At 46.1% G+C, this 12,958-nt stretch overlaps 1 protein-coding gene across 2 annotated transcripts in view; it reads left to right on the plus strand.

The window, feature by feature from the left end:
* The first annotated feature begins 328 nt into the window (after positions 1-328).
* LOC129811519 (disks large-associated protein 2-like) overlaps positions 329-12,958 on the plus strand; it is a 100,559-nt gene continuing 87,929 nt past the window's right edge. For both annotated transcript variants that reach the window (XM_055862892.1, XM_055862893.1), the window contains exon 1: positions 329-1,481. In XM_055862892.1, coding sequence (XP_055718867.1) covers positions 396-1,481 — 1,086 coding nt within the window. In that variant the 5' untranslated portion in view covers positions 329-395. The remainder of the gene's footprint in view (positions 1,482-12,958) is intronic.

The raw sequence follows: 12,958 nt of genomic DNA on the forward strand, positions 1-12,958 counted from the left end.
AGTGACAATGGCATTTGATAAGCAGCTGATTTGATCATGGGTTTTGATTGTTGCAACTGCTGAAGGTTATTTGTTCTTAGCTATTTACACAGCATATGTTGCTCTCTCTCTCTACCTCTCCACCTCTACCTCTACCTCTACCTCTACCTCTACCTCTACCTCTACCTCTACCTCTCTCTCTCTCTCTCTCTCTCTCTCTCTCTCTCTCTCTCTCTCTCTCTCTCTCTCTCTCTCTCTCTCTCTCTCTCTCTCTCTCTCTCTCTCTCTCTCTCTCTCTCTCTCTCTCTCTCTCTCTCTCTCTCTCTCTCTCTCTCTCACACACAGACCAGCAGTATTCATGGTCTCCTTCTCAGCACTTCGATGAAGACAGCTACTCCCCTCCTCCACCCAGGAACATGAAGGCTCTATCGGGTGGCCGGCCCAGCCAGCTCCAGATCACCTCAGCTCACACCTGCGGCCTGGCCGACTGCGACCACTCCCTGGACCACCATGAGTCCCGCACCCCCTCATACCTCCTCAGCCCCACAGAGAGCTGTCTCATGGAGCACCACCGCTGCTCCCCCCGTAGCTCCATCCACTCTGAGTGCATGGCGATGCCAGTCTCTATGGCCAACACAGACCACTCCATCTCCAGCAGTACCTTTCCCAGGATGCACTACAGCTCCCACCACGACAGCAGCGGGTCGCGGGACGGTGGTAGTAAAGGAGGAGAAGGAGGAGGTGTTGGCTGTGGATCACGGGATCGAGATGAGTGTGGCTCATCGCATGGCGGTAGCGGTAAGATGAACAGAATCCCAGCCAACCTGCTGGACCAGTTTGAGAAGCAGCTTCCGTTACACCGTGATGGCTTCCACACATTGCAGTACCAGAGGGCATCCACCACCACTACGGAGCACCGCAACGAGAGCCCTGGGAGGATCCGACACCTGGTACACTCAGTCCAGAAGCTCTTCACCAAGTCCCACTCCCTGGAGGGCTCGTCCAAGATGAACGGAACCAAGGGAGACTCGCACCGGGAAGGCTCCCACCACCACCATCATCACTACCAAGGACACCACAAACACAGCAAGCGCAGCAAGAGCAAAGAGCGTAAGTCATCAGACAGCAGCAGTAAGCAGCGCTCCGGGGTGGCGGGCTGGTGGAGCTCAGACGATAACCTGGACAGTGACAGTACGTACCGGACGCCCAGTGTCATGTCACGCCAACATGTGGATCACATCAGCCACTGCTACCCCGACTCTGTCCACAGCCACTACGGGGACCTGTCGCTCAAGACCTCCAAGAGCAACAACGATGTGAAGTGTTCCGCGTGTGAGAGCGTGGCCATGGCTCCTGAAGGGAAGTTCATGAAGAGGAGCTCCTGGTCAACGCTGACCGTCAGCCAGGCCAAGGAGGCCTACAGGAAGTCCTCCCTCAACCTGGAGAAACCCATGATGCCCACAGACATCAAGCCCAACCTCAGGCCCTGCCACTACCTACAGGTGAGTCACTCTTCTAGTCCTAGTCTGTCCTTTGCTGGAGCCATGTTGCCGGAACCACAGCAATGTGATAGATAGATAGATCGATAGATAGATAGATAGATAGATAAAAAGAAAGAAAGAGACCAGAACGAAAAAGTACTCTACTGTAAGTCACTCTGAATAAGAGCATCTGCTAATTGACTAAAATGGATGCGATTGACAGATAAGCAGACAGATATGTACACATAGACATAGGTCCACGGGTAGTCTGATTTAGTGAAGCCATTGAAAAGAGAGAGGATTTATTGTCATTATCAGTCAGTGTAGAACCAAAGACCAGCTATGCTTCATTCTAACACTCAGAAACACTGCAAACAATGAGGCTCATTGATTAGCATGGATCTCAATATTTAAGCCTGCCATTTATATAGCACTCTATTCCATCAGAGGCTCATGTTCAGCAGACAGACTGCTCTGAATCCAGACAGCGTTATTATGATGTTGTTTGTCTCAGCTGGACCTCTGATAGTTCTGAGAGATAATCTCTTGTATTTCCCTGTCCAGGATATGAATCACCTGTCAGGGGCTCAGCAGGGTAGAAGCAGTGAGGGGACAGCTCAGTGGGAGATATCAATTACTGTATCAATGTAACACCAGGGACGAGGCAGGAGGGCAAGGAAAAGACTCCGGATCATTGCAGGTTTGAGCTTTTTGCTGTGCCATGTTTCCCGAATGAGTCAGTTGGTCTGTATTTGTGTGTGAGAGGCCAGGATCTGCATTGTGGGAAACCCTGGTGGATTGTGGGTAATGACATTAAGATCAATTCAAAGTGAATTAGCATTTTTGTAGTTGATGGTCCAGAGGTTTTATGTTAGGGTTGTTGTAGTAAGGGGTATTTGTTTAGGAATGGCAACTTCCTTGCCCACGGCACTGAATGCCTACTGCACTATTTCACTAAAATAACGCTGTATATGAAACGATGCTGTTGGTGTATGATGAATCAATATCAAGCTCTTCCTGACAGTAAAAAGTACTTGTTTTACAGTTTACATACAACCCATGAGTGGGCTATTGCCTGAAGCTAAAACCATTTGAACTCCTTAGCACTCAGATAAATACTCCTCAGAGACTCTCTACGGAGTAGAATGTGGTGTAACTGTTAGATGCTGTCTTTAATGGACAAGAAATACATGATACATGACTCAACCCACCCACCATTCTAGTGAGGAGGCAATGCTTATCTGACAATTAACTGACGTAAACAAGAAAACAGAGGTTTTGTGACTAATTCCAAGCATCTGTATACAAAACCCTTTTAATGGTGATGAAAATGATGAACCCCAGACAACGGTAGCCTCTAGAACCTCTAATCTCTTTATCTCTCTAAGTGCACTAAGCTCTCCCTGAGACTGATGATAAGAGACGGTAATGCATTCTTTGCCTGGTCTTTTGATGGGGTGTCTGAACGGCCATAAACACGTTGTTTTTTCTATAAATAGCCAGGTCCATTCCGTTGGTTCTCCGCTGCAGGGCTATTTTGAGCCTTGTCAATCGGCCCAGCTGGTGACGCATTTCCCCTGGGGATTGATGCCCCTTCTCTGAGGTGAACTAGCTACCAGGGAGGACTGTGGATCCACAGAGGGCTAGGAGACAGGGGGAAATCAACATACTATTTTGGTCTATGGCTGGCTGGCTGGCTCATTGGCTGGCTAGCTGGCTCAATGGCTGACTGGCTGGCTCAATGGCTGACTGGCTGGCTCAATGGCTGACTGGCTGGCTCAATGTCTGGCTGGCTCAATGGCTGGCTCAATGGCTGACTGGCTGGCTCAATGGCTGGCTGGCTGGCTGGCTCAATGGCTGGCTGGCTCAATGGCTGACTGCCTGGCTCAATGGCTGGCTGAATGGCTGGCTGAATGGCTGGCTGGCTCAATGGCTGGCTGAATGGCTGGCTGAATGGCTGGCTGGCTCAATGGCTGGCTCAATGGCTGACTGGCTGGCTGGCTCAATGGCTGGCTGGCTCAATGGCTGACTGCCTGGCTCAATGGCTGGCTGAATGGCTGGCTGAATGGCTGGCTGGCTCAATGGCTGGCTCAATGGCTGGCTGACTGCCTGGCTCAATGGCTGGCTGAATGGCTGGCTGAATGGCTGGCTGGCTCAATGGCTAGCTCAATGGCTGGCTGGCTGGCTCAATGGCTGGCTCAATGGCTGACTGGCTTGTTGGCTGGCTGGCTGTCTCTATTTCTATCCCTTTCCTTATCAACAGGAGCAGTGAGGAAGTTAGATTGAGTTGTTAGTCAAGAACATTACTCTAAAAGGGTCACATTGGAAGTTAGGCAGCGTCCTGTTGCTGTTCTGCTTTCTTTTTCTATTTTGGTTTAAAGGTGCAGTCCTATAAAAATAGTTGTTGTCGTTAGTTTTTTTGAGAGGTGGGGTGTTTGTGGCACTCCAGATGGTTCAAAGTGCCAGTCACCTTGTTGTTGTCATTGGATTTGACGACAGGGGAGAAAAGAAAGAAAAAAGCTGTTGAAAAGAGAGGAAGTTATGATGCTGTGAGAGAGCAGAGTGCTCTCCAAAAATGGGAAACTTTGGCGTGTTAGTGAGCATAGAACAGGACAGAGATGGAGTACAGTTGGCTTCTTCCTGAAATGACAAATATTGGGAATCATACTGTATGTGCCATCGATCATCGTTCTCTGTCTTTTGCAGACTGATTTCACAAATTTGTCCCAATTACCCAAGCATGAACACACACACACACACACACACTCACACACTCAGGCCCTTGTTAGTGTCTGTTAGGGAGGAACAGCAGCTTTGATTTAGATGCAGTAAGGTGACAGTGACAACGCAATGAAGTCATGGATGTGACCAGCTCACCTGGCCAAGATACAGATTCACTACAGACTGCTGCTCATGGCAAACTTAATTCTCTCTCTCTCTCTCTGTCATCTCTCTTTCCATCTCCCTCTCTCTCTCCATCTCCCATTCTCTATAATTATCTCTCTCTTTCAACCCCTCTGTCTCTTTCTCATGTTGTTTCTCCCCTCTCTTTGTAGGTCTTGCTCTTCCCTCTCTTAGATACTGTAGACCAGCAGATAGTGTAGATCTGAAAGGACTCTGACTGAAAAAACAAGCATGATACATGTCTTATTAGCCACTCCACTGCTCAGCCAAAGTGCCACTGCAAAATCATTTTGTTTTACTGTTGTCGTAGCCTTCATTAATTCACTTTCACTGCTTAACACAACTCTTTTCCTTCCAAAAGAGTAGAAAGCGAGGATTAGGCTTTGATTGTTTTGCTGATAGGGCAATGCGGCAGGATTTAATAAGACAATTAATTGCCATGTTGACTTGCCAAAGCTGGACGGTTCAGAGTGAGAAAGCCTGTGATTAAAGGCAGAGTGAAGTTGCAGCGCTGCAGAAACCACAGTCTCTCTCTCTCTCTCTCTCATTTTAAGGGGCTTTATTGTCATGGGAAACATATGTTTACATTGCCAAAGCAAGTGAAATAGATAAACAAAAGTGAAATAAACAATAAAAAAATTAACAGTAAACACTACATTCATAAAAGTTCCAAAGAATAAAGACATGTCAAATGTCATATAATGTCTATATACTGTGTTGTAATGTTGTGTAAATAGTTAAAGTACAAAAGGGAAAATAAATCAACATAAATATAGGTTGTATTTACAATGGTGTTTGTTCTTGACTGGTTGCCCTTTTCTTGTGACAACAGGTCACAAATCGTGCTGCTGTAATGGCACACTGTGGTATTTCACCCTGTAGATATGGGAGTTTAACAAAATTGGATATGTATTCAATTCTTTGTTGGTCTGTAATCTGAGGGAAATATGTGTCTCTAATATGGTCATACGTTTGGCAGGAGGATAGGAAGTGCAGCTCAGTTTCCACCTCATTTTGTGGGCAGTTTGCACATAGCCTGTCTTCTCTTGAGAGCCAGGTCTGCCTTCGGCGAATATTTCAAATATTTCCTTAATTTTGGGTCAGTCACAGTAGTTGTAACGCTCGTCTGAAGAAGTGGACCAAAGCGCAGCGTCGTACGTGTTCATGATAATTTATTCACCAAAAACACTCAAGCAAAATAACAAAGTGAGAAACAAAACAGTTCTGTAAGGTGCAGACACTAACAGAAAATAACTACCCAGAAAACACAGGTGGGAAAGGCTGCCTTAGTATGACTCCCAATCAGAGACAACGATAGACACCTGCCTCTGATTGGGAACCACACTCGGCCAAAAACAAAGAAATATAACACATAGAATGCCCACCCTAATCACACCCTGGCCTAACCCAAATAGAGACTAAAACCCTCTCTATGGCCCGGGCGTGACAGTACAGACAGTGCAGACTCTGGACGCAAAACCTGACTCTAAAGGGGAGGGTTCGGGTGGACATCTATTCACGGCGGCGGCTCCGGTGCGGGACGTAGACCCCGCTCCACCTCTGGCTCCCCCCACTTTGGTGCGGGGACCCTCGTCGCCAACCCTGGACTGGGGACCCTTGCTGCAGGCCCCGGACTGGGGATTGTCGCTGGAGGCTCCGGACTGGGGATCGTTGCTGGAGGCTCCGGACTGGAGACCGTCGCTGGAGGCTCTGTGCCATGGATCATCACTCGAGGCTTCGTGCCATGGATCATCACTCGAGGCTTCGTGCCATGGATCATCACTCGAGGCTTCGTGCCATGGATCATCACTGGAGGCTTCGTTGCCGTGACTCCTGGTATAGTTGCCGTTCCTCCCTCGCTACTTCCACCTGTTTCCATGGCAGGGTCTTGTCCCCTGCCATAATCTGCTCCCATGTCCAAGATGTCCTCCACTCTCTCTTCTCCTGGGCCCAGGATCCCTGCTCCTCCTGGCCACGCTGCTTGGTCCTTTGGCGGTGGGTAGTTCTGTAACGCTCGTCTGAAGAAGTGGACCAAAGCGTAGCGTGTTCATGATAATTTATTCACCAAAAACACTCAAGCAAAATAACAAAGTGAGAAACAAAACAGTTCTGTAAGGTGCAGACACTAAACAGAAAATAACTACCCACAAAACACAGGTGGGAAAGGCTGCCTAAGTATGACTCCCAATCAGAGACAACGATAGACACCTGCCTCTGATTGGGAACCACACTCGGCCAAAAACAAAGAAATATAACACATAGAATGCCCACCCTAATCACACCCTGGCCTAACCAAAATAGAGACTAAAACCCTCTCTATGGCCAGGGCATGACAGTTATCAGGTGTGCTGTCTGTTTAGGGCCAAATAGCATTCTAGTTTGCTCTGTTTTTTACAATGTGTCAGGTAATTATCTTTTTGTTTTCTCAAGGTTTGGTTGGGTCCAATTGCGTTGCTGTCCTGGGGCTCTGTGGGGTCTGTTTGTGTTTGTGAACACAGCCCCAGGACCAGTTTGCTTCGGGGGCTCTTCTCCAGGTTAATTTCTCTGTAGGAGATGGCTTTGTTATGGAAGGTTTGGGAATCGCTTCCTTTCTTGTGGTTGTAGAATTGAACGGCTCTTTTCTGGATTTTGATAATTTGCGGGTATCGGCCCAATTCTGCTCTGCATGCATTATTTGGTGTTTTACGTTGTACACATAGAGATTATTTTTGCAGAATTCTGCATGCAGAGTCTCAATTTGGTGTTTGTCCCATTTTGTGAATTCTTGGTTGGTGAGAGGACCCCAGACCTCACAACCATAAAGGGCAATGGGTTCTATAACTGATTCAAGTATTTTTTTGCCAGATCCTAATTGGTATGTCGAATTTCATGTTCCTTTTGATAGCATAGCAGGCCCTTCTTGCCTTATCTCTCAGATCGTTCACAACTTTGTGGAAGTTACCTGTGGCGCTGATGTTTAGGCCGAGGTAAGTATCGTTTTTTGTGTGCTCTAGGGCAGTCCTTCTCAAATAGTGGGGCGCGCCCCCCTGGGGGGGCTCGGAGCGATGCCAGGGGGGGCACGTGTGACCCCGGGGAACATGCTTTTTTTTGCCGCAGGGAGTAGTTTTTTTTTGCACCGAACAAGAGCACACAGCACAGAGCAGGAGATATGAAGTGCAGATAACAAACCCTTAAGAGACACCATGGAAAAATATTTAACAGGGATGAAAAGAAAGGCGGAGAGAGACGGGGATAATGAGACAAACGTAAGTCTCACGAAAGTTAAGACGAGGAACTATGACGACGCGTATGTAGCGCTTGACTTCACTGTGACTACGGTGGGAGAGGAGAAAAGACCGGTATGTTTACTGTGTCTAAAAATGTTGGCAGCAGACAGCATGAAGCCAAATAAATGAAGGCGTCACTTAAAGACATTACACCCCAATCACGCTGATAAGCCGCTTGAGTTTTTTCAGCGAAAACGTGTCGAATATTGCCAACAATCGTCCCGCTTTGCAAAACGTTCTCATTGTAGCCATTAATCCTGACTTCCTCATTTTGATAAAAAAAATCAGCACAAATTGTTTTATTCATTTTTGTTTTATAAGTTAAAGTGTTTCATATATTGTGCTCCTGACTTAATGTTGCTGATCAATTTGAATTTATTATTATTTATTGATTATATTTTATTTTATTTTTCAGTATCTAATGGTCAAAAAATGTTTACAGTTTAAATAAGGCTTGAATTTTTATTTTATTTTTTCAGGCAAAGTGATGCACTTTAAGTCTTTTCTGTTACAGACTAAAAAACAATGTTAATAAAGTTATTCTTTGTTGTAAGTTGATCTATATTTCTTTTTTTTTGTTTTCTTTAATGTTAATAAGGATACAATGTTATGCAGAGGTGTACCTATAACACTTTTATAGACAAATTATACTATTTACAGTAGCGGCGGAGAGTTGGGGGGGCACGAAATGTTTACTTCTTCCTAGGGGGGGCGTAACAGAAAATAATTGAGAAGCACTGCTCTAGGGCAACAGTGTCTAGATGGAATTTGTATTCATGGTCCTGGCAAATGGACCTTTTTTGGAACACATTATTTTTGTCTTACTGAGATTTACTGTCAGGGCTGAGGTCTGACAGAATCTGTGCAGAAGATCTAGGTGCTGCCGTAGGCCCTCCTTGGTTGGGGACAGAAGCACTAGATCATCAGCAAACAGTAGACATTTTACTTCAGATTCTAGTAGGGTGAGGCCAGGTGCTGCAGACTGTTCTAGTGCCCTCGCCAATTTGTTGATATATATGTTGTAGAGGGTGGGGCTACATTCCTCTCTCTCTCTCTTTCTCTTTATTGAAGGGCAGTGTAGTTAACCAGACTCATTTCTAATACGGTTTTAATAGTTCCAGATGTCTACGTACTCCTGTTTACAGCTAACGTTTACAGCACACATGACAGCAGTCAAACATGCAGCAGTTGGAAAGCTGATAATATACATAGGCCTCTAAATTATTCTGTCATTTTTTCCCTATCAGAGGAAAAGAGGATGTCTTGGAGCAAGTTGCTTGACTGCTAGTACTGAGTTATTAACCAAAATGTCTGTTATTTTGGGGGTTTTCATTTTGGGGGTTTTAAACTATTAATTGACTAATTGACCGAAGTCAGTTCAATTATTTGAATTCATCTTTTTCTGTGAGCTCTAGAGATATATCAGATCAAATCCGAACTGTGTGATATAGTAGGGAGTTGTACTTTCCAACAGGCGTACAGTATATTCGACATAGTTTAGTGTAGAAAACGTGTTAACTAAAATTACTATAGTCCATTGCGCGCCTACTTGTCCGTCTAAATGTATTTTACGCCAGCAGGAATAGAGAGCAGTTGCTTCGCGAGGTATTTCTACCTGGAAATACATGACCTAAGTGATTGATAGTTGGTATTTAGCAGTCATAAAGGTATGCCTTATTTACTTTGAAGAACCACTAAAATAGTGATTTAGTCAGACAGCAGCTCTATGGAGATGAGATGATGAATTGGAATGAAACGACGCCAGGACAGCGGAGTCAATCACCACCTTCCGGAGACACCTGAAACCCCACCTCTTTAAGGAATACCTAGGATAGGATAAAGCAATCCTTCTGACACCCCCCCCCCCCCCTTAAAAGATTTAGATGCACTATTGTAAAGTGGCTGTTCCACTGGATGTCATAAGGTGAATGCACCAATTTGTAAGTCGCTCTGGATAAGAGCGTCTGCTAAATGACTTAAATGTTAAATGTTATAATGTCATAAAATAAAACAAATGTATTATACACATCAACTGAAATATTTTATTATAGTAAAGTAATGACAATGAATGCTGGTGAATAAGTGATAATCAGTAATGGGCAGTCACTACCACTATGGGACTTTAAGAAATTGTTTTATTCTGTGTTGAACAGCTTTCAACCCACATAATGCATAGTGTACTTAATCGATAGTGTACTTAATTTTTTTTAATCGAACCAACCTCAAAAAGCAGTAATTGCTCAGCACTACTGACTGCCTAATTTACAGAAAGGGAGCTGAGGGGATCGTCCATGCAGCGTATATTCTGTGATACGGATGTATAGATGCAGACTGCATGGTAGCCTATGTGTTGTGTGCAGCCGTTCCAGTGAAGATTATTCTTTATAGATGGATAGGACAGGGTAGGACAGGGTGACAGCTGTGCTATGACATAAAGACAGCCAGAGGGCTGGAAGAAGCTTGGGAATGAGCTCAGGAAGGATGGTAACAGTTGAAGGGAATTGGCCAATGGCTTGTGTTTCTCCCTGCATGCTGTAGTATGTATGTTCCCTCCCTTTGTCCCTCACATGTATTTCCTGTCAGTTTGTGAGGAAAGAGGCGTGCTGTGATGTAGCACTAACAGGATGCTCCCACACACAGTGAGAGAATCCTCTGTGTGTTCATCGCCCTTACAACAGAGCCTAGCAGCCTTGTGACAGGAGAGGACACCTCCAGGAAGGCAGTGAGAGAGAGAGAGAGAGAGAGAGAGGCAGTGAGAGAGAGGCATTGAGAGAGAGGCAGTGAGAGAGAGGCAGTGAGAGAGAGGCAGAGAGAGAGGCAGAGAGAGAGGCAGAGAGAGAGGGAGAGGGAGAGAGAGAGAGAGAGAGAGAGAGAGAGAGAGAGAGAGAGAGAGAGAGAGAGAGAGAGAGAGAGAGAGAGAGAGAGAGAGAGAGAGAGAGAGAGAGAGAGAGAGAGAATTTTCATCATAGGTACACTTCAACTATGACAGGCAAAATGAGACAGAAAAAAAATCCAGAAAATCACATTGTAGGATTTTTAATGAATTTATTTGCAAATTATGGTGGAAAATAAGTATTTGGTCAATAACAAAAGTGTATCTGCAGAGAGCTGGGACCAAAGTAACAAAGCTTACCATCAGTAACACACTACGCCGCCAGGGACTCAAATCCTGCAGTGCCAGAAGTGTCCCCCTGCTTAAGCCAGTACATGTCCAGGCCCGTCTGAAGTTTGCTAGAGAGCATTTGGATGATCCAGAAGAAGATTGGGAGAATGTCATATGGTCAGATGAAACCAAAATAGAACTTTTTGGTAAAAACTCAACTCGTCGTGTTTGGAGGACAAAGAATGCTGAGTTGCATCCAAAGAACACTATACCTACTGTGAAGCATGGGGGTGGAAACATCATGCTTTGGGGCTGTTTTTATGCAAAGGGACCAGGACGACTGATCCGTGTAAAGGAAAGAATGAATGGGGCCATGTATCGTGAGATTTTCAGTGAAAACCTCCTTCCATCAGCAAGGGCATTGAAGATGAAACGTGGCTGGGTCTTTCAGCATGACAATGATCCCAAACACACCGCCCGGGCAATGAAGGAGTGGCTTCGTAAGAAGCATTTCAAGGTCCTAGTGGCCTAGCCAGTCTCCAGATCTCAACCCCATAGAAAATCTTTGGAGGGAGTTGAAAGTCCGTGTTGCCCAGCAACTGCCCCAAAACATCACTGCACTAGAGGAGATCTGCATGGAGGAATGGGCCAAAATACCAGCAACAGTGTGTGAAAACCTTGTGAAGACTTACAGAAAACGTTTGACCTCTGTCATTGCCAACAAAGGGTATATAACAAAGTATTGAGATAAACTTTTGTTATTGACCAAATACTTATTTTCCGCCATAATTTGCAAATAAATTCATAAAAAATCCTACAATGTGATTTTCTGGATTTTTTTTCCTCATTTTGTCTGTCATAGTTGAAGTGTACCTATGATGAAAATTACAGGCCTCTCTCATCTTTTTAAGTGGGAGAACTTGCACAATTGGCGGCTGACTAAATACTTTTTTGCCCCACTGTATATATATAGAGAGAGAGAGCAGGAAAGTGGCAGAGGGAGATATACACTGATCAAAAAAATAAAGGGAACACTTAAACAACACAATGTAACTCCAAGTCAATCACACTTCTGTGAAATCAAACTGTCCACTTAGGAAGCAACACTGATTGACAATAAATTTCACATGCTGTTGTGCAAATGGAATAGACAAAAGGTGGAAATTATAGGCAATTAGCAAGACACCCCCCAAAACAGGAGTGATTCTGCAGGTGGTGACCACAGACCACTTCTCAGTTCCTATGCTTCCTGGCTGATGTTTTGGTCACTTTTGAATGCTGGCGGTGCTCTCACTCTAGTGGTAGCATGAGACGGAGTCTACAACCCACACAAGTGGCTCAGGTAGTGCAGTTCTACCAGGATGGCACATCAATGCGAACTGTGGCAAAAAGGTTTGCTGTGTCTGTCAGCGTAGTGTCCAGAGCATGCAGGCGCTACCAGGAGACAGGCCAGTACATCAGGAGACGTGGAGGAGGCCGTAGGAGGGCAACAACCCAGCAGCAGGACCGCTACCTCCGCCTTTGTGCAAGGAGGTGCACTGCCAGCGCCCTGCAAAATGACCTCCAGCAGGCCACAAATGTGCATGTGTCAGCATATGGTCTCACAAGGGGTCTGAGGATCTCATCTTGGTACCTAATGGCAGTCAGGTTACCTCTGGCGAGCACATGGAGGGCTGTGCGGCCCCACAGAGAAATGCCACCCCACACCATGACTGACCCATCGCCAAACCGGTCATGCTGGAGGATGTTGCAGGCAGCAGAACGTTCTCCACGGCGTCTCCAGACTCTGTCACGTCTGTCACATGTGCTCATGTGCTCAGTGTGAACCTGCTTTCATCTGTGAAGAGCACAGGGCGCCAGTGGCGAATTTGCCAATCTTGGTGTTCTCTGGCAAATGGCAAATGTCCTGCACAGTGTTGGGCTGTAAGCCCAACCCCCACCTGTGGACGTCGGGCCCTCATACCACCCTCATGGAGTCTGTTTCTGACCGTTTGAGCAGACACATGCACATTTGTGGCCTGCTGGAGGTCATTTTGCAGGGCGCTGGCAGTGCACCTCCTTGCACAAAGGCGGAGGTAGCGGTCCTGCTGCTGGGTTGTTGCCCTCCTACGGCCTCCTCCACGTCTCCTGATGTACTGGCCTGTCTCCTGGTAGCGCCTGCATGCTCTGGACACTACGCTGACAGACACAGCAAACCTTTTTGCCACAGTTCGCATTGATGTGCC

This window comes from Salvelinus fontinalis, chromosome 15, assembly GCF_029448725.1.
Source record: "Salvelinus fontinalis isolate EN_2023a chromosome 15, ASM2944872v1, whole genome shotgun sequence".
Classification (NCBI taxonomy): domain Eukaryota; kingdom Metazoa; phylum Chordata; class Actinopteri; order Salmoniformes; family Salmonidae; genus Salvelinus; species Salvelinus fontinalis.